Source organism: Temnothorax americanus, unplaced genomic scaffold (assembly GCF_048541705.1).
Source record: "Temnothorax americanus isolate GAGA-0224 unplaced genomic scaffold, ASM4854170v1 Scaffold2, whole genome shotgun sequence".
NCBI classification, from domain to species: Eukaryota; Metazoa; Arthropoda; class Insecta; order Hymenoptera; family Formicidae; genus Temnothorax; species Temnothorax americanus.
The window spans coordinates 563,396-585,768 of NW_027509338.1; the positions used below are offsets into that span (position 1 = coordinate 563,396).

At 40.7% G+C, this 22,373-nt stretch overlaps 1 protein-coding gene and 1 pseudogene across 10 annotated transcripts in view; one reads left to right on the forward strand and one right to left on the reverse strand.

Annotated features, from left to right (window-relative positions):
- Positions 1–4,971: 4,971 nt before the first annotated feature.
- LOC143897151 (uncharacterized) lies at positions 4,972–7,894 on the reverse strand (annotated as a pseudogene). The gene is made up of 6 exons (XR_013256860.1): positions 6,669–7,894; positions 6,363–6,495; positions 5,816–6,007; positions 5,539–5,727; positions 5,263–5,444; positions 4,972–5,166 (listed from the first exon to the last, which is right to left on the reverse strand). The product of XR_013256860.1 is annotated as an uncharacterized LOC143897151 (transcript).
- Positions 7,895–14,568: 6,674 nt separating this feature from the next.
- Shal (potassium voltage-gated channel protein Shal) overlaps positions 14,569–22,373 on the forward strand; it is a 222,411-nt gene continuing 214,606 nt past the window's right edge. For 2 of the 9 annotated variants that reach the window (XM_077405676.1, XM_077405681.1), the window contains exon 1: positions 14,571–18,649. In XM_077405676.1, coding sequence (XP_077261802.1) covers positions 17,535–18,649 — 1,115 coding nt within the window. In that variant the 5' untranslated portion in view covers positions 14,571–17,534. Of the gene's footprint in view, positions 18,650–22,373 lie in introns of all 9 variants that reach the window. The other 7 variants (XM_077405683.1, XM_077405682.1, XM_077405677.1 and 4 more) reach the window with 5 other exon arrangements.

Consider the following 22,373-nt stretch of genomic DNA (forward strand, 5'->3'; position numbering starts at 1 on the left):
AGAAATGTGTCTGAAGTTGTAAATATATATATATACACATTGCCGGACATTGCTTTTATGTATAATATGCATGTATATTACGTTGCTTGTATAAATTATTTCTTACCAACTTTTTCCAAAAATTATTTTTACGTCAGACATAATTTTAATTCATCCAATTTTTATTATGTCTAAACATAATTTTTGTCCAATTTTTATTATGTCTAGACATAATTTTAATTCAGCGATTTTTATTATGTCATGACATAATTTTAATTCTGCCGCTAAGGAAATTTTAAGTCGATTTTTATGAATCAAGCTTGAATTCAATGTTTAGGTGTCCCAGGTTGCCGATGACGAGGTCCACATAGCGCGCTCTATAGTTTTCGGTGTCCAGGTGTATTAATACCTTGAATTTGATGGCCACGTGTTCCAAGTTGCCGATGACGAGGTCCACATAGTGCGCTTCGTAGTTTTCGGTGTCTACATGTATTAATACCTCGAATTCGATATCTACGTGTCCTACATTGGGTGCGTTCAGCCGATACTTTGCTAGCCTAGCAATCGTGAGCAGTCGCTCGTTTTCGCTCGTTTCCTCTTTTTTGACTTACTGGATTAAAAAGAGAAGAAACGAGCACAAACGAGCAACTGCTCACGATTGCTAGGCTAGCGGAGTATCGGCTGAACGCACCCATTCAGATTTAAAGTTATTAATACACCTAGACACCAAAAACTATGAAGCGCATTATGTGGACCTCGTCATCAGCAACCTGGGACACCTAGACATCAATTTCAAGGTATTAATACACGTAGACACCAAAAACTACGGAGCGCACTATGTGGACCTCGTCATCGGCAACCTGGGACACCTAGACATCGAATTCAACGTACAATTACACCTGGACACCAAAAACTATGAAGCGCACTATCTGGATCTCGTCATCGGCAACCTGGGACACGTGGACACCGAAAACTACGGAGCGCACTATGTGGACCTTGTCATCGGCAACCTGGAATACCTAGACATCGAATTCAACGTACGATTACACCTGGACACCGAAAACTATGAAGCGCATTATCTGGATCCCGTCATCGGCAACCTGGGACTCGTGGACATCGAATTCAAGATATTAATACACGTAGACACCAAAAACTACGGAGCGCACTATGTGGACCTCGTCATCGGCAACCTGGGACACGTAGACATCGAATTCAACGTATTATTACACCTGGACACCGAAATCTATGAAGCGCATTATCTGGATCCCGTCATCGGCAACCTGAGACACGTGGACATCGAATTCAAGATATTAATACACGTAGACACCAAAAACTATGGAGCGCACTGTGTGGACCTCGTCATCGGCAACCTGGGACACGTAGACATCGCATTCAACGTATTATTACACCTGGACACCGAAAACTACGAAGCGCACTGTGTGGACCTCGTCATCGGCAACCTGGGACACGTGGACATCGAATTCAAGGTATTAATACACGTAGACACCGAAAACTACGGAGCGCACTATGTGGACCTCGTCATCGGCAACCTGGGACACGTAGACATCGCATTCAACATATTATTACACCTGGACACCGAAAACTACGAAGCGCACTGTGTGGACCTCGTCATCGGCAACCTGGGACACGTGGACATCGAATTCAACGTATTATTACACCTGGACACCGAAAACTATGAAGCGCACTGTGTGGACCTCGTCATCGGCAACCTGGGACACGTGGACATCGAATTCAAGGTATTAATACACGTAGACACCGAAAACTACGGAGCGCACTATGTGGACCTCGTCATCGGCAACCTGGGACACCTAGACATCGAATTCAACGTACGATTACACCTGGACACCGAAAACTACGAAGCGCACTGTGTGGACCTCGTCATCGGCAACCTGAGACACGTGGACATCGAATTCAAGATATTAATACACGTAGACACCAAAAACTACGGAGCGCACTGTGTGGACCTCGTCATCGGCAACCTGGGACACATAGACATCGCATTCAACGTATTATTACACCTGGACACCGAAAACTATGAAGCGCATTATCTGGATCCCGTCATCGGCAACCTGGGACACGTGGACATCGAATTCAAGATATTAATACACGTAGACACCAAAAACTATGGAGCGCACTGTGTGGACCTCGTCATCGGCAACCTGGGACACGTAGACATCGCATTCAACGTATTATTACACCTGGACACCGAAAACTACGAAGCGCACTGTGTGGACCTCGTCATCGGCAACCTGGGACACGTGGACATCGAATTCAAGGTATTAATACACGTAGACACCGAAAACTACGGAGCGCACTATGTGGACCTCGTCATCGGCAACCTGGGACACGTAGACATCGCATTCAACATATTATTACACCTGGACACCGAAAACTACGAAGCGCACTGTGTGGACCTCGTCATCGGCAACCTGGGACACGTGGACATCGAATTCAACGTATTATTACACCTGGACACCGAAAACTATGAAGCGCACTGTGTGGATCTCGTCATCGGCAACCTGGGACACGTGGACATCGAATTCAAGGTATTAATACACGTAGACACCGAAAACTACGGAGCGCACTATGTGGACCTCGTCATCGGCAACCTGGGACACCTAGACATCGAATTCAACGTACGATTACACCTGGACACCGAAAACTACGAAGCGCACTGTGTGGACCTCGTCATCGGCAACCTGAGACACGTGGACATCGAATTCAAGATATTAATACACGTAGACACCAAAAACTACGGAGCGCACTGTGTGGACCTCGTCATCGGCAACCTGGGACACGTAGACATCGCATTCAACGTATTATTACACCTGGACACCGAAAACTATGAAGCGCATTATCTGGATCCCGTCATCGGCAACCTGGGACTCGTGGACATCGAATTCAAGATATTAATACACGTAGACACCAAAAACTACGGAGCGCACTATGTGGACCTCGTCATCGGCAACCTGGGACACGTAGACATCGCATTCAACGTATTATTACACCTGGACACCGAAAACTACGAAGCGCACTGTGTGGACCTCGTCATCGGCAACCTGGGACACGTGGACATCAAATTCAAGGTATTAATACACGTAGACACCGAAAACTACGGAGCGCACTATGTGGACCTCGTCATCGGCAACCTGGGACACGTAGACATCGCATTCAACATATTATTACACCTGGACACCGAAAACTACGAAGCGCACTGTGTGGACCTCGTCATCGGCAACCTGGGACACGTGGACATCGAATTCAACGTATTATTACACCTGGACACCGAAAACTATGAAGCGCACTGTGTGGACCTCGTCATCGGCAACCTGGGACACGTGGACATCGAATTCAAGGTATTAATACACGTAGACACCGAAAACTACGGAGCGCACTATGTGGACCTCGTCATCGGCAACCTGGGACACCTAGACATCGAATTCAACGTACGATTACACCTGGACACCGAAAACTACGAAGCGCACTGTGTGGACCTCGTCATCGGCAACCTGAGACACGTGGACATCGAATTCAAGATATTAATACACGTAGACACCAAAAACTACGGAGCGCACTGTGTGGACCTCGTCATCGGCAACCTGGGACACGTAGACATCGCATTCAACGTATTATTACACCTGGACACCGAAAACTACGAAGCGCACTATGTGGACCTCGTCATCGGCAACCTGGGACACGTAAACATCGAATTCGAAGTATTATTACACCTAGACACCGAAAACTACGGAGCGCGATATCTGGACCTCGTCATCAGCAACCTGGGACACCTAAACATAGAATTCAAGGTATAAATACACGTAGACACCTAAAACTACGGAACTCACTATCTAAATTTCATCATCGGCAACCTGGAACACCTAGACATCGCATTCAACGTATTATTACACCTGGACACCGAAAACTACGAAGCGCACTATGTAGACCTTGTCATCGGCAACCTGGGACACCTAGACATCGAATTCAACGTACGATTACACCTGGACACCAAAAACTATGAAGCGCACTATCTGGATCTCGTCATCGGCAACCTGGGACACGTGAACATCGAATTCGAAGTATTATTACACCTAGACACCGAAAACTACGGAGCGCGATATCTGGAACTCGTCATCAGCAACCTGGGACACCTAAACATCGAATTCAAGGTATAAATACACGTAGACACCGAAAACTACGGAACTCACTATCTAGACATCATCATCGGCAACCTGGAACACCTAGACATCGCATTCAACGTATTATTACACCTGGACACCAAAAACTACGAAGCGCACTATGTGGACCTCGTCATTGGCAACCTGGGACACCTAGACATCGAATTCAACGTACGATTACACCTGGACACCAAAAACTATGAAGCGCACTATCTGGACCTCGTCATCGGCAACCTGGGATACCTAGACATCGCATTCAAGCTTAATTCATAAGAATCGACTTAAAAATTCCCTAGCGGCATTTTCTGCCAAGCGTAGAGAATCTTCTTTTCCGTTAACTCAATATATATTATTTATATATATACCTAATTTACCTAAATAGAAATCTTCCTTCTGACCGATAAGTCTATCGACCTAATTTCGAAATACGCGCGCGATATCGAAACTAGCGATACCTGCGCCGCCAGCGTCGAAAAAGTGAAAGTAACGTTTCTGATTATGACGTCATCATATCAGACGTCGGCGTTAGTAGAAGTATCTTAAAAATAAATTTTCACATTTGGACTTTGCGTCGCAATATCTCCGCTCGTAGGGCACGTAGCGGAATATTATGAGAGAAACCCCCCCCTAATTGGACCCCAAGCTATCGATCAAGCCTACTTAGAACTTGATCCGTTCACTCGTTATCGAGATCTCAACATCTCGGGTACTCGCAACCCGTCGCGTCGCGTAAAAGAGTCACGGTCGGTCTCGCTCCGCGTGTACTTGGCGCGAGACACTACCGTGTCTCTTGATATCCTCCTCTTGGATAGCAATATCCATCATTCTTCTTTGCAGATTTCTGCGTCGTAAGTAAGGTAGTCGGCGTAAAATGTCACCAAGCTGATCTAAATAGCTGTCCACTACATCACGTTTCTTCCGTGACGTTTCATAAATTATATTGAGAAATTTAGTTTCCATATATCAGCTTGCCTTTGTGCAATCTTTGCTTCTGTAAATAATAATATATGCCTAATTAATAATCTGTACTTAATAATGCATGATGAGTATCTAAAATACATGAAACCAAAAGACAATTGCCGCATACTTTTCTTTCTCGCCTCTGACGGTGAACATGATCTTCGTGATGATGCGTTTGATGTACTTGCAACGTCCATCGTGGAATCATCACAAGTGAAGTGGTCTGCAGCCATGTCATTCCTTTGCATATCATTGTCATCAAGATGGGATGAATTCACTTCCAAAAGGGGCTGGATGGAGCTGACAGTCCTGGAAACAAAATAATTTTACAAATTATGACATTCAATTGCACGCAATTTGAATGTTTGTAAAATCTCAGTTGAAAGATAATATAAATACTTACGGTGCTGTCTGTAAAGTATCGTCGAGAAATTTCATTTCTTCGTAATGAGCAGAAGAACTACGTAATGGATGGCCAGATTCCGCCCCAGAACCACTTCGCACGTATCCACGCATTTTCTTTCTAGCCTTTGTATATACTGATCTCGAAGGTTTTTCCATTTCTGTTTTGCTTCTTCCATAGATAGAGATCCTATGATATTGTACAGAGAATCGTAAATTATTTACTTTATCATGCAAAAATAATATAATTCATATAAATAATTAAAGAATGATCTCACCATCAAATATGTTTACAATTTCTTGCCAAAGATTGTCTTTTATTAATTTTGTCCTATTTTTCAATGGAATAGAATGGTCCCACAAAGGCCTTCGGGTACGAATTAATTCAATCAGCAACTCATCTTGTGTGAGTGCAGACTGTACATCTCTTTCTTTCGTATGCGGTATATTTTCAGTTTTATGTCTTTTTCCTTTAAAATAAATAAAATAATAATGACTTAAATTACCATAAAATGACTTAATTATCTGTTTTAGTGGATCAATAATTAATTTTTTACAACATTTCAATGCTTGTGTGTACTTAATAAGTTGTTTAACACTATCCCATATGTAAAATATACATTGTCAAAACCAAAATTTATTAATGTGTAATAATAATTATTTATAATAGCATTCACCATTTTGTAAAGTTATTATGTCCCTCAAGGAAGAACTTTATATGTAATATATATATATATATATATATATATATATATATATATATATATTTTACAATTATCTTCCATTATAATACGGTAAATTAAACTAAAACGTTATTTAACATACTTATAGTGGCCACGGCATTTTCGTCAACATTTATGGCCTCAGTATTTTCATCATATGCACTAAAACAATAATGGTCTAAAATTGTTCCACATGATCCACGTAAAATGAAACCGCAGTTTCCACACTTTATAGCCTGCAAACATATACAAGTGTTTAATTATCTTTATATCACATAAAGTGAGGTTATGACTTCATTCAGTAGGTATTAATATTAATTTTTTTAAAATTTGATTTAAGCGTTATGTCAATTTATTATTAATTTACAAATACTATAATATACTTAATACTCGATACTCAAATACTTACTGGGCCGTTCATTATAATAAACGTTTTACACTTCTTTATATATCTGTTTGCACTTCTTGGCACACACACACACACACACACACGAAACAGTCAAAACACGCATAAATTCCGCTGTTCCGCTCAAATGAGATAGAAAGAAGCGACGGAAACGCGGAATCTAGTTACTTTCTTTCCGCGTTTCCGCGTTTCCGCGTTTCCGCGCTCCATGTAATTTACTCAACGCGATATTACTAGAAGATCACCACTAATGTCACGCAACGACCAATCAGACGAGACCAAGGCAGTTCATGCAGATCAATAGCAGGCGCCACTCAAATAGCCTCCATGCACACGTCAGATCCAGAATAGTAAGGTGTAGAAAGAGCAGATCACAAGGCAGGCGCATGCGCAGCAGGGGTCAACGTTTTGCACGGGTAACTCAGAGAATTTCACGACGTTTCCAAGAATGAGGTTAGAATGAGCAATGAAACTCGTCACAAAAATGCTCGGAATTAGGTGGCAATCTCCAAGAAAAAGAATAAAGCGCGTGACGAGCAACGAAAGACTTGCTTGTGATAACGATAGCGATTGTAAGCGAGCGATTGAGACGATGAGACGGAGCGTTATAGGGAGTAATGGCGACAGTCAATGAGCGAGCGAAGGAGTGAGCCGAGATGGCACTAGAGCGTGAGCGTTGGTAAGCGTTTGTATGTGTAAGAGAGTCAGTGAGTTAGAGAGAGTCAGAAAGTTAGGAAGGTAGAAGGTGCGTGAAAGACGAGAGAGTAACGCGAGATTAACGATCGAGCGCGAACTAAGAGCGTAGGACAGAGGCCCGAAACGAGTGTATTTCCAATAAGTATATTCAGCGTGATTTAATTAAAGACGAAAATGGAAAACCGACCCCTCGTGTGATTATTAATCTCCGAATCGAGAACTCTTACGAGCCACCGACGAACCATCCGCGACAAAGTTTCGAGACCGAGTTGAGATTCCGCGAGTCAATAGTACAATTCAGTTAACACTTGTATCAATTGTACCAAAGTTTTAGCATTATTACAGCAATTATTAAACATATATTAATTTACATATGAGAATTTCAGGAACCCATCAATCATGTAAGTTTCATGATCAGTAGAGTATTTGTTCGTAATATTGCTGTCGCATTTCCTCCTGTAACACAGATTAAAATCGCAAATATAATGCGTTGTGAAAACTAAAAATATGTTTGATATATATATATATATATATATATTTAAATTGAGATATTTAAGAAATAAAAATATTTTGTTACATTTTTTATTATACATATAGCTATAAAATATCCTACTAAGTGTGAAGTACGCGTTTCATACCGTGGGATATTAGCTTTTTCCAAACGCGTTCTATGTGCTGAGTGTGTGCTTATAAAAAATTAAAAAATTGTCACATTTATATAACATTTTTTAATTTAATTTTAAATATAGTAAAACCAAAAACTTGTAAAACTATATATTTAAAATGTTTGTATTTACCAGTATCTGGGTCGACGAAATTCATAGAATGATTAACTATGGAAGCTTTCATTGTTTAAACAATTGTAAGACTTCCAACAATCTGACATTATTGTCGTCCCAGGTGGGATCCACTCTTTAATTATTTCAAGCAAAGTTTTTTCTGTGAACAATCAGGACCCGCAACAAAAAATATTTTTCTTGACTCGCGTTCGTATCCATCGAAGATCCATTTCTCTTCGATAATTCGGTCACAATTGTATTTCCTCGATTTTTGCTTCGTCTATTTCAATTATTTTTCCTGGACTTCCAAGCTTTGTTGAATTTTTTTCAGTCCAATATATGCAAACATCATTTTTTATATTATTATTATTTACATTATTTACATTATTTATATTATTTACATACATATTATTTACATTATTTACATTATTTACATTATTTACATTATTTTGACACATATTTATATTTAATATATTAAATGTATTATAAATTATACTTCTCGGCAAAAGTAAAATCCAATCAACAACCGAATGCTCGGAAAGTTGTAATTCCGTACATAAAAATTGATGTCGTGGATTAACTTGACTAAAGATTTGTTACAAGCAAATATCGTTTAATGATTTAAAATGATGACATTTAAATATTATGTTTCTCTGTTTTGGTACAGCAATTTTTTGATACTTTGCACATTCTTTTCAGTAGTAAAAAGAAATGGTATTATATTTTAAGAGATAATGATTATTTTAGAATAAAATCTCTTTGGTGAAATGTGTATCAATTTGTTTAATTTGCCGTTTTATTTTTGAAATATTAGGTCCGTATCGAAGTTATTATCACAGCTGTTTGTTAATGTGGAACATTCTAAGAATGTTTTACAAAAGGGTCGTCTTACGGAGAAGTTACTGGCTCTGCCGGAGGGTGATTCTCATCTTCAAGTTGCACCCTTTCGCACGTTCATTAAAGTCGAGAATTTACCTGGCGGCGCAGCACTCGTCCTTCTTGTATCTTTCCCTAGTTTCTCTTTATTATCCTTTTACTAGATTGTTCTATGGTTGCAATTAGGGGCAAGTTTTATATAATATTTTTATTTGTCAAATTGGTAGGACACCCGTCACGGAATGAAGGAGGTTTGAGGTTCGAATCCTAGCTGAGGTAATATTTTTCGCAATAAATTAAATTATTCAAATAGGATGCTTATAATATAAGCATCTAAATTACATCAATTTCAGAAGGACCAGAACCCATGGTCGAAACGGCGTGACGATTTGTCATGACGATTATAATCTTTGCCAGTATAGTCGATTAAAGTTTTAATTAGATTTCCATTTGTATTAAGTTTAATAGATCATCTTTATTAGTATTTTCTTAAAAAACTAAAATAGCTGATTATTTAATGATAAATAATCAGTATGTTATAAATTCATATTATATAAATTTTACATTATATGTTATTTCTATGTCCAGAGTGTTACGAGGGGGGGTGTTTGATAAGTGCGAAATTTGTGAGTGGTATCGCGGGCCGAGCGGAAACACGCGACACTTTTGAAATAAAGATAAGTCTGTTGTTTTATGTGCTCTCCTTTTTTAATAGTTTACTTTTAGGCAACTTTCTCTTAAAATTATTCTGATTTTTTTAGTTAACTCTTCATTTTGTGAAATTCGAGGCAGGTTTTTGTGTAACAATCATTAACAGAACGCACTTTTATTTCAACATTAAGCTTGACAAATTTGAATTTTAGTTTTTATGACTAGCTTAAAATACGGCCGCTCTTCCGGCTTTGAGTGATCACACTAACTTGTTCTTCCCGCAGAAAGCGAATATTCGGCATATTAATTACATGGCTAAGTTACGCTTAGATTCGTATGTTCTACTGTGCTGCGAAAAATCTAGTTTATATATATGCACATATATATAATTTTTATGTACAACGAAAATTTAGGTTCTAGCACCATCGAACTCAGTTTTAAATAGCATTCATATAATTGTTTGTATACATTTGCCGGCCTTAAAGGTTGGTTTATAATAGCCGTAACCGTTAGCCTAGGCTGGTGCCGTAGAGGCCGTTACCGTAATCTGTAAAGGGGCGGTTTATAATAGTCAGGGTACGCCGCTGTTACGGTCGCAGTCACAGCGTAAAACGCATAATTTGCAAAAGTTACATTTTTTTATATAAATAAATTTAAATTGAAACAATGGATTTGTCCATCACAGAAACGATGGATTTACCTGAAATTATTGTGTGGAATGTTCTTATCAATTTTGGGACTAGCATTACACTGCATATGAAGACGCAGTTGATTAAAGAATAAGGAGAAAACGCCGTTGGAGTGTACGTCCAATTAATCAAAAAAGGAAGGACACAGGACATTTTCATAATTTATTTAAAGACATGGCGACAGTGTAGATAATGAACAATTTATTAAATATACAAGAATGTCGTAGAACAATTCCTACAAATTGTTAGGACTTTCTGATTTGATGCTCCTGATCTTGATCGTATTAATTTGCATCGTTTTTTTGAAAATTGATTCCGCAAGGCAATCCAGCGATTTCTACATTTAGAACCTAAATAACAATTATAATTATTTAATACTGTATTCCATCAAGTATATCTGTATTTATATAATTTTATATGTGACATATATTTAGCGTATTAATTGAAAATGACAACAAAAAATATGTTGAAAAAGCTCAATTAATTAAAATTTAAAAAGATAAGGAGCTAGAGAGCATACGACAGTTATTAATTCGTATAATGTATAGTATTCAGAAAAAACAATAACAAACATTTTTTTGTTTACATCAGGTCTTCTTTAGTGTATATGATACAAAAAAATTTACAAAACAACGAAGTTAAAATTTAACAAAAAATACAATCTTCTCATACATTCAATATATAAATCAATTATTAAAAAACGCAAATTGTATTAAATGTATAAAGATTGTATTCTTTGTTAAATTTTAACTTCGTTATTTTGTAAATTTTTTTCGTATCATATACATTGAAGAAGATCTAATGTAGGCAGAAACGTTTGTTATTGTTTTTTCTGAATAATATACATTATTCGAATTAATAACTGTCGTGGGCTCTCTAGCTTATCTTTTTAAATTTTAATTAAAAATGGTATAAATGTGATTGAAAACCAATCATTTATCAGAATTCAAACTTTCGATATCTTCTCCAACAAAATAATCTAACTTTTTATTTGCGTATACAAAACGAACAGAAATTTAGGAAAAACTTTGATAAAACATTCCTAATGTACGTATTTGATACTCTCTCTACAATACTTTTTGACTTTTTTTTTACATATATAACAATCTGTACAGTGGTCCTCTTCGCATTCAACACTGTTGCGGTCTTGTGGCGTTAAGTTTTGTCGCGTTAGTTTTTAAGAATTTGTATACCGACACTGAGGATGGTCCCATAAAGGGCCGACACGTTTGTCAATTATTTTCAATATAGAAGTTTTCAACACTTACATCCTGTTGCGGCTCAATTGCTCTTTTCTTCCTGACTGATTTTTAATTTTATGAGCTTATTGACATATACTTCGATAAAAATAAATTCAAGATTACGCGACCCAACTGGCCAATTCCTTATTTAATTTAACTCACGACGTTTCGATCACAATGTGGTCCTTATCAAGTGAGGTATTATACATAATTAAGTACGCAGCAATACATTATGCATCGCCAGATGTTGTGTCCAAGCTACATCGTGCGAACACCACGATGTTAAGTCAAAAGAGTAAAATAATAAATTCATAAATCACTCTTTCTTCTGTTTCGTCATGGTCTGGATTGAAGTAAGGAGATGTGGACTTATAAGGTCCACATACATCCTCTCTTTTGTAGTCTTCATGTGCCGGAATCGTGCTATCTGTACGTGTTAGAATCGGCACGTTGAAGCACTGAATTCTCCGTATCTTTTTGGAGGTTGACAGTGCATCTGCAAAAACTTTGATGTTAGTATTTCTATGATAATTAATATTTATCAAATATATTGTAATATAGTCACTTGATGCTTTCAATTTGTCACTAACAAATAGCCAAGAGTTTTCTACGACATTTCTGTTTAAGTCTGTTTAAGTCGTTATGCTCGCGCAAGGACTCAGATTGGCTGAGCCGGGTATGTTCGCGACGCGCGATTTAGGGAGACCACGCTATATGAATGCGCGACTTTCGTGGTGCGCGATTCGCGAGTTGACTCATTGGGTTCGTCCTGAGTCGATTTTGTTAGGAGGAAAAGTGCAGTGCGGGACCGAAAAAACGGCTCTGCACGTAACAAGAGAATCACTTACAGAATTTTTGCATACATACACTCATATTATTTATTTTTATAATAATATCAATGCATACATTGTATATAAGTTGTTATATAATGAGTTGCATTTTTATTTTTTAATTGATATCAAATCACACATTGTTAAAAATTGCTGAATTTCGCCAATAGTGACGAATGAAAATCTGTTGTACATTATTTTGCTTCAACCAAGCGCTGACGTTATCAAAGTAAACTGACAACAAGGAAGAGAATTGTGAAACCATCTGCACCTCCTGTTGAAGACGAATGGAAGCTTAAACGAAGTATCTCTCTTGCTACAGGAGAGGCAGAAAGCTGAAAATAACGCAACATTTAGAGAATAAACAAGGGAAACTTGTCAGGCCCGTGGTAATGAAACAGAAGGGGAGGGGAAAATGGTGGAAATAAAAAAAGGACTTTTTGTTTCTAGTCGGGGCGTTTGTCAGATAAAAAAGGCGTAAAAAGATGATGTGATATCATAATTTGTAGAATTGATTCAAAAGTAACAAGCGGGAAATAAGGGACATGGAAAATATAAAAGGAAAATAACGAGAAGTATGTCCAAAATCGAGAGCAGCCGTACTTTATAAGACGCAAAACGTTAACTAGATGAATACGAATGTCGTACGAAATTCTTCCAAACAAAAGAAATTTAAATGAAAGACACAAATTAAAACTGTAATTAAAACGGTACACACCGAAAAAATGAGAATAAAAAGGCGACAGAGATATGACAGAAGTATAAAGATAAAGTGTCGGTAATTGAAAAAGAAGATAAGGAAGAGAAAAGGTAGAAACTGGTGATGTAAGCGGAACGGTAAAAATACGAGAAACTCGAACGAAAAGAACCCCAAAGAGAATGGAGCTGGGCTCGGCGGTGGATAACACGTGGACGCGCAAATAGAGTAAGTGGCGAAAGGAGTAAATAGAATGGGAAAGCATTGCTCATCACAAGAGGAAATGGAAGATGAGAGAAGAGAGGGAAATAGTGAGATGGGATTTAGATTATTAAATCGCAACATTGTCGTGTAACTAAAGTCAAATCAGCGAAAGCTATTTTTATTTACTATTTTTATTCACGCGTGCGAGTCAAGCAGTTAGAATAATAACCGAGTTTCTTCTTAACTTTTGCATTACTACTTGGATTGGATAACTGCTTTTCAAGTCTTTCTAGATCATAATGATAATGTAATATAAGAGAGTCAAGGTTAGCTAACCGAGGAATAGACTTAACCGAACATAAGCCTGCAATAAGTCCGGAGCAAGCTCGATTACGGATTACGCGCGAGAGAATAACAGAATAAACTCGGAATAAGCCGGATTAGTTTGATATTAAAATACAGAAATGATAAACAGAGTTAAATGGAAAAAGGATGATTCGTGCTGAGAGATAGATTATACGAGATGAAGGCGGAAAGAGTTTTTTTGTCGGGAAAAAAGCCTGATACTCCGCTAGAGTAGATTTATGTGGAGAGAATCATAACGAGAACAAAGGACGAATGAATGAATGAATGAATGCAAGAACACGAGAAAACACAACAGTAGATAAATACGAGGGTTCGCGCGAAAGGCGAGAGGTAGACATAGCGGATCGGGATAATTTCTGCCTCTCTCTCTCTCCCTCTTTCTCTTCCTTTTTTTTTCTTTCCTTTTTGTCAAGAGAACCGTGCGAAGTGCGGAGCGAGCGGACGAAGCTGAAAGCCAGCGTTTCTCAAAGCGCAAGTAGGCTAAAGTGGAAATACGGGGGCAGCGCGGCGGTGGTGGATCGGGTGATGAAGAAGGAGAGGCGAATGGTGGCGGCGGCGGGCGCAAAAGGGGTAGCGGTGGGAACCATGACGTCATCGTTGAGGGTTGCCCGGGCAACGGGAAATGTTCGCCGCGTCGGGACGCCGACGCGCGTCGCCACCGCCGCCGTCGCCGTAAAAATCAATTTAGACCTTGGCTAGGTGACCGCTCTGCACTCGCACGGCGTTGCTGCGACGCGGCCGCTCCGCTCTCTCTGGCGAGGCGACGAGAGCCACGCTTCTCTGGAGGTGCCGGGCTAGCCGACTGCCACCACCGCACCACCGCCGCGAACCACCACGAGCTCTCGGGGCCGCGCGGGCCAAGCTCCGGCAGTCGCGAGCGGCCAACTCATCGAGCGGGTGCTCCAATCGTGGTGCTGGCGACGGTGCCGCGCGCGTAAAGGCCACATTACACGCGCTCGTACAACACATATACACGTACGTGTGACACACACACACACACACACACACACCCACACACACACCCACACACACACATACACACACACCCACACACGTACACGGCACGGCAGTTACCGTATACGTACGAGGACGTCGGCGCGTACACTCGGTCACGCGTGCGTACGCACTGTTTGCGCGCGCGTCGCGTCGCATCGCGCAGCGGGAGGAGCAGCGGTGGAAAAACTTGGACGAAAGAGCGATACTCGTGCAAGAAGGTAGCATCGGGTACACGGCGAGAGAGAAAGAGAGTGAGAGAGATAGAGTGAGAGGGAACGGGGGGGGGGAGAGCATCGAGTTTGTGAGCGGAACGTAGTGCGCGCAAGCTTACGGAGAATAGTCCAGGCGGACGCCTGAGGGAGAAGATCGACGTGCGAGCTCCCAGTGCCGGAGCTTGCGGAGACGCGCTACCTTCTCGGGAAGAACTTTGATCGTGGAGGCTTTTGACCGGCTGGCGTGCTTCCGAAACCTTTGGAATCGGTGGATCGGCACGTCGCAGGAAACGGGAGCGTGTACGAGTTTGATAGACCTGGATGCGACGCAGGAGAAACACGCGCGGTGCTTGCGTAAGCGGTTGCGTGCGTCGGTGAGTGAGCTTCGTACCTGCGCTCCGGCGATTGTCAGAAGAGCCACGAGGAGGAAAATGTCCGGGACCATACGAAGATAGACGCTGCGCGTAGCGCGGGACGTGCGCGATCGAAAAAAGCTCGCGCGTATACCGATCCGGAGTGCCCGATGAATGAGACTCGCTCGGCATTTTGTCTTCGAGCGAGCGACAAACGCCTCTTTTTGTTTTGACGCGAAGCACGGCGGAGCTTTCAGAAAATACGCCGGGAAGCTGTGCAGACGCTCTTCTTTCGTTGACTGTTTGATGTTTACTCGTAAGCGTTTTCTCCTCTATTCTACAAGCGGCTTCGGCGAAGCTATATCCATGCGAATTTCAATTTCACGGACGTGACCGAGTTTACGAGTGTGCGCTTGGATAACGAAGGCTTTATAGCAAGAAACGAAATTTTTCTTAGCTTCAGGCAATTGGCATTTACAAGTGAATGGCATCTTGAAAGAAGCTTGTATCTCGATACACGGTGTCTTAAATAATATTCTGCGAAAAGCTCTACGTGTGACTTCTACCTACTACGAAGTGTATAAGAGAAATTTTACAGAAACCTCTAATCTTCTCGCAGAAACTACTTCTAGACTTATTTTCTCAAGTATCGCGATTATTTTTAGCTTTTAAAGCACTTTTTCTTGTTATTATTAAAAGAAAACGTTTCGTTGTTTGTTACATGAACTCGCGAGGTTTGATTGTGAAACCGGGCTCGATAAAAACATCGAGTCTTATCGACGCGTAATGTCGTCAACAGCCGTCTCTCCGAGAAGTGCACTCGTATCTATGTAGGGACCTGACGGTGAGCTTGAAAGCTCGAGAATGTAGTGTCTTGGTGGGCGCTTGCTGGCGGAGACTCAAGCTCAGGCTCTCGCGGCGGCCAAGCCGAGCCAAAACAGGTGGAAGATCTCCGGCGCGATACTCTGAAGAGTACCACGAAGAGCTATCGCGTGACTATCGATGATGATGGGAGGCACGTTGCCAGAACGCGATTGGTTGGCCCGGCGCGCGTCTTCGCTCGGCTCGTGTTTTGCTGCGTGCCGGTCGTCACTTCGTTAAGCTCGATATTTCCTCAAGAGACCGAATTTGAGAAAAGGAGGACCTTGGAATGCCAGGCGTGAAATGACGATCTTCGGGATCGTGCCCGATCTTAGGCAATCAACACTGATGTCATCGTCATTGTTGTCGTCGTCGCCGGCGTCGTTGTCATCGTCGTCGCCGCGACGTTGGAGAGGCAAACGTTGTTTGCCCAGTTAATTACGATTTTTCGATGCCACTCGCGATCTTATAACGACAAATGCGGCGAGGTGCGACGGGTTTCGGTGAGAGACTGTTTCGATATTTGCATTTTAAAGAGCGAGAGTGACGATAAAGAAAAATTGAATCCGTTTTCTCGCGAGGGAGAACTTTGTTGAAAAGATTAAGTATACGCAACCGACGAGTAGATAAATAGATTTGTATATAAAAGAAGCGAAATAAATAGATGGAAGTAGAAGCGTTGCCGATAGCAAGGAAGACATAGCAAGTAGATCTTGGACTTAAGAACTAAGATCAGATTAAAAGAATCGTTAAAAGTCGAGAAGTTGAATAAAAAATAGAGATTAGCTATGTGATCGTTTTTTGAGAGAGAGAAAGAGAGAGACAGAGAGAGAGAGAGAGAGAGAGAGAGATCTAGACCAGTAGTCATACTGCTGATCGTGCGGCAGGCTTGAAAAAGCATGAATCAAACAAACGTCAGCTTGAGCTGACCTAAGAAGAATCGCGGCAAGAAGCAGCGTATTCCACGCCACAAATTGGAGAGAGGAAGTCTTTAAGTTCGAAAGTTTTATTGAATTCGTATGTAGAAGAAATTTTAGGAGAGTTGCCAGTCTCAAATAAAAAAATCGTTTTAAGTTCGTTGCAAGAAAGATATTTGAAGTCGAGATAGCGACGAACGTTCGAGCGGCGCGCAGTGCCGCTAAATTTCAGCTCGTAAATGTCGAATCGACGAAAAGACGTACTACACGGTCCAAGGATTTTATCCATCGTCGAGGCACGTATCCACCGTAAGTGATTGATGCAGGTCGGATCATTGATGTTGAACCTGTCGTGGATCTAGATCGTCACTCCAAAGAGAGAGGGTCTGGGCGTATAGAGGATCAATTTGACGTGACAAGAGTAGAGCGTGCCGCCAAGCACTTCGGGTACGGTGAATGCTGGCTCTCCCGTTACCCTGAAGGAAGATTCCACCTTCAAATATGGCCTCGGTGGCAGCGTGGCTGCCATTCGCCCGTGCGGCGGCGATCGGCTGGGTACCGATCGCCACACACCCACTGCCACCGCCGCCGATCCCGAAGGACCGGCGCAAGGCCGACGACGAGAAGCTGTTGATCAACGTGAGCGGCCGTCGCTTCGAGACGTGGCGCAACACCCTAGAGAAGTATCCGGACACGCTGCTCGGCTCGAACGAGCGCGAGTTCTTCTACGACGAGGAGAGCAAGGAGTATTTTTTTGACCGGGATCCGGACATCTTCCGGCACATCCTCAACTATTATAGAACCGGCAAGCTGCACTATCCGAAGCACGAGTGTCTGACGAGCTACGACGAGGAACTGGCGTTTTTCGGTATCTTGCCGGACGTGATCGGCGATTGTTGTTACGAGGACTATCGGGATCGTAAGCGCGAGAACGCCGAGCGGCTGATGGACGACAAGCTGAGCGAGAACGGTGACCAGACCCTCCTGCCACTGCTCGACATCCGGGAGAGTATGTGGCGAGCCTTCCAGAATCCTCACATCTCTACCGCCGCGTTGGTGTTTTATTACGTCACCGGATTCTTCATCGCTGTGAGCGTGCTGGCGAACGTGGTGGAGACCGTGCCGTGCGGCAATCGTCCGGGCCGCGCCGGCACTCTCTCGTGCGGCGAGCGTTACAAGATCGTGTTTTTCTGCCTTGACACCGCGTGCGTGATGATCTTCACGGCCGAATACCTGCTCAGGTTGTTCGCCGCGCCCGACCGGTGCAAGTTCGCGCGTTCCGTGATGTCTGTCATCGACGTGGTGGCGATACTGCCGTACTACATCGGGCTCGGGATCACCGACAACGACGACGTGTCGGGCGCGTTCGTGACGCTGCGCGTGTTCCGCGTGTTCCGTATCTTCAAGTTTTCACGACACTCGCAGGGACTACGTATTCTCGGCTACACTCTAAAGTCCTGCGCCTCCGAGCTTGGTTTCCTCGTGTTCTCGCTCGCGATGGCTATCATCATTTTCGCGACCGTTATGTTCTACGCGGAGAAGAACGTTGACGGCACCAACTTCACTTCGATACCTTCCGCCTTCTGGTACACCATCGTTACGATGACTACGCTGGGGTAAATATGATTTTTTTTATTGATTTTTATAATGATGTGTATTGTGACGAATTTCTTACGTGTCAGTTGCAAAAATCACGATACCTTGCTATATACGAAATCTTGCACGTCAATCTTCCTCACGTACAAGATAATTTTTAATTACTTATTTTTATTTGAATTAATGTATTATTTAATTTGAGTTATGACACACAGACGCATTAATGTCTGAACGATTATGAATATCTTGTTCTTTTCTTCCAAGGGCGAATCATACTATACTTTGCACGCCCCTATGCAAAAAGTGTTTTTCAACGTTCTTAATTTATTTGCTTTTTTTCTGCATGTGTCAATTTTTGTCGTTGATACTTAATATCTTTAATAGAATTTTGATCGACAGACCCATGTCATCTTCGAGTATGAAAGCAGAACGCAATTTTATTTTAGAAAACTGTTGCAAAGCGAGAGAATGATGTGCGTGTAAATATTTAGATGTCGAGTTTATGTAAAACTTCTTTGCATAAAAGAGTCTGTCGATAAATCGATTTTTGCAAATTTCGCATTTATAATAGATAAAATAAAGTAAACGCTCGTGTGTCAAAATAAACTGTAAGAATAAAGGCCAACAATCGAGCATAGACGTGGATGTCAAGTTAAAGTTTGTTTATTAACATAAGTATGTGTAGAACGGGACGTTTCGACCGCACAGGGTCTTCTTCAGCCGATACAAATTAAAAAATTATATAAAGTCGCGCAATATAATCAGTAAACCCGTAAACAATAAAAAGAAACAAATTCGATGGAAATAACAAAGTCATCCGGAGTCACATTTTACATGAGAGCATTCTAATGGTAAAATATAAAATTGTATATATGTATATAGATTTCTGTAAAGTCAATTGTGCAATGTAAAATTGTATATATGTAATTTCGCAAGTCAGTAGTCCGAGGTAAATCCATTATTCTTCGTTGATTGGCGAGAACGAACCAAGTCAGTTGTTAAAAGGCGTTTAATCTTAAGTCCGACAACGGTGTGGTCAAGTTTAAACTACGTTCTGAAATTTGATGTCTCGATAATGGGAGGACGCTTATGTGCTTTAAGAATTCTCCATATGGACTTACAAATTGCAGAATTATGTCGTGGCCCGATGTTTTGCGCTCTCACGGTCGATGTTTTTTCCTTTTTGTCTCAAATACTAATGGCAAGCACGCTCCATAGGTTAACAACAAGATTAGTCTTTGAAATAATAAATAGTTAGATGTCGGTGAGTTCGCTGAGAATACTGTAATATGACTCATCCAGATACTCTGTGTCCTTGTTCAAATTAATGCTTTTCTTTTGTTCTTTGATATGTAACATTTCCGAGATGAGTCTTTTATAATAGTTTGGTTCCGTATCCATTATTTTAACGTTATCTCAATCGAAGGAATGGTTAAATTTCTTAATATGTTCGGAATTTTTTAATTTGTATTGGCTGAAGAAGACCCTGTGCGGTCAAAACGTCCCGTTCTACACATACTTATGTTAATAAACGAACTTTAATTTGACATCCACGTCTATGCACGATTGTTAGCCTTTATTCTTACAGTTTATTTCGCATTTATAACTTGTGTTGCTCAACACGATAATGGAGTGTAGCGGTACATTTACAATGCGACGAGTTATGCACCGCCATATAGTACAAGTGAATTGCCCGTCGAAGTGCACGAGAGTTCGAGTATTTGACACAATCTGGCGGCCAACTGTAGCGTCGTTATAACTTTTTAACGAGATTGTCACAGTCCCTCGCTCGTACGTAGCTGTTTTTGCGCGAAACTTTGACACTTAGTGTTTTGCACTTTGAATTATTTCGATAACGCGCGTTTTCGTGCGCACTTTATCATGTTTTCAAACTTTCTCAGATTATTACTGCTTTGGTGCGTGAATAATTTATAAACTCTAACATCACGCAAAATAAAAAATTTAGTTATTACAAAGTTTGAACGTCTTTGTAGTTTTTACTTTATATAATTTTGTGTCTGTGAGAGTACACAACTCTTGAGCTAAAAACAATTTATAATTTGTATATATGTAATGAATATGCATATGTCATTATATTTGTGTTTAATTGTTAAATATCTACTTCATCTACATATTTCATCTACTTCATACTCAATCTCTTTTCATAATTCTAGAAAAAGAGCTCAACTTGAAATTCATCGAATATTCGTTGTATATAATGCTTATATACGTCATTATATTATGCACAGCTTATAACGTACAGCTTATGGCTCGTAAGCCTACTAATTATCCAATCTAATCATCGGTTGAATGTAGTAAATTTTATCCGGTGGAAATATGATCCGAAAGCGCATTATTCCCGCGGAATTTACTGGTTTATAAAATCTTCTCTTTCCCCCCCCAACCCACGTATTTTCTTTTTCCCTTTCTCGGCTCAATATCGAAAACGAGCGCCGGGTACGAACGGAAAAGTCTCGGACGCATTTCTTTTGTAGCCGCAAACGCGCCCGCGCTCGATGCCTCGGACGCGCCGGTTGTTTCTCTATTTTACGACACAGCCGCTATTTTTGCCCGGCCGAATCTATGCCAATGGTATTTTTGTTGCGTTTTCGTTCGGACAGCTGACAATCACGCGTGTAACCCGAGTCACCGAGAACCGCCTGATAGTTGCACCTAACTTGTTACCATTCGTACGTTTTGGATCAAGTTTTGTCTGGATTGCGCCTCGCCGACCGCGTTATTTTTTCTACAATACATAATATTGGCGCTGAGTACCAGATGACTCTACGTTCAGACTCTACATTCGAAAGTATTTCTTCGAAAAATGGATTTAATTAGTTTGTATTTACCATCGAGTATGGGTATTGAGGGAGAAAATAGACAGTGATGCGATTTTTTAAAGTTTTTAAAAAACTTGATTTGAGAGTTTTAAGAACAAAGAAAGGCATTCTTTATGGATTATCACATGGAAATATAAATATTTTGTTTCCAATTTTTTTTTAAATGTAGTTGCTAAAAAAATTTATATTAGGAAAAATTATTATATTAGGATTAATTTAACTTATTAAAAATAATATTAAATATTAAAAAACAAATATGTAAATTATTTGTTTTAACGTAACTAATATCTATATTTAATTTGATTTATAAAATCCATTTTACGTTAATTGAAAAATAATGTTTATTATTTTATATTTTGATATTTAATTTGTCAGAATATTTTTATTCTAGGTTTTAGGTACTATATCTTTTAGATATACCTATCTCTACATTACAAGAACCACCATTGTCCTTCAGTATCCAAATAGAGAGGCGTGGCACAGCAGTTATACGGAACTTTGTATGTAAATTACATTCCTCAAATAATTTTATGCAAAACTATCTTGTCTGACATTATTGCTCAGATGAAGTGTGAGTACGTAGCTCCGTAGATCGAGGTTTCCTTAGAGTGCCGGACGAGGCTCATAAAATAGCGCTAAAGATAATCTTCGGCATAGATCCGGATTTAATGGATAATGTAATGTATATTCATGTTGGGCCGCGAGCAGGAAAAATCTGATTTGTCAGTAGAGCCAACGGCGTGTCGCGCTACTTTTTTCCTGTCTCACCGCCTGCCTTAGCATTTGCGTGTCTGCAGGACAAGTCACTTCCTTCAAACTTTAACGAGAAGGATCAACAGGTGCCTCGAGGGTTCGTCTAGTCGCACGGCTAGCGTGATCCTTTTTTAATTTACACCGGCCGAAT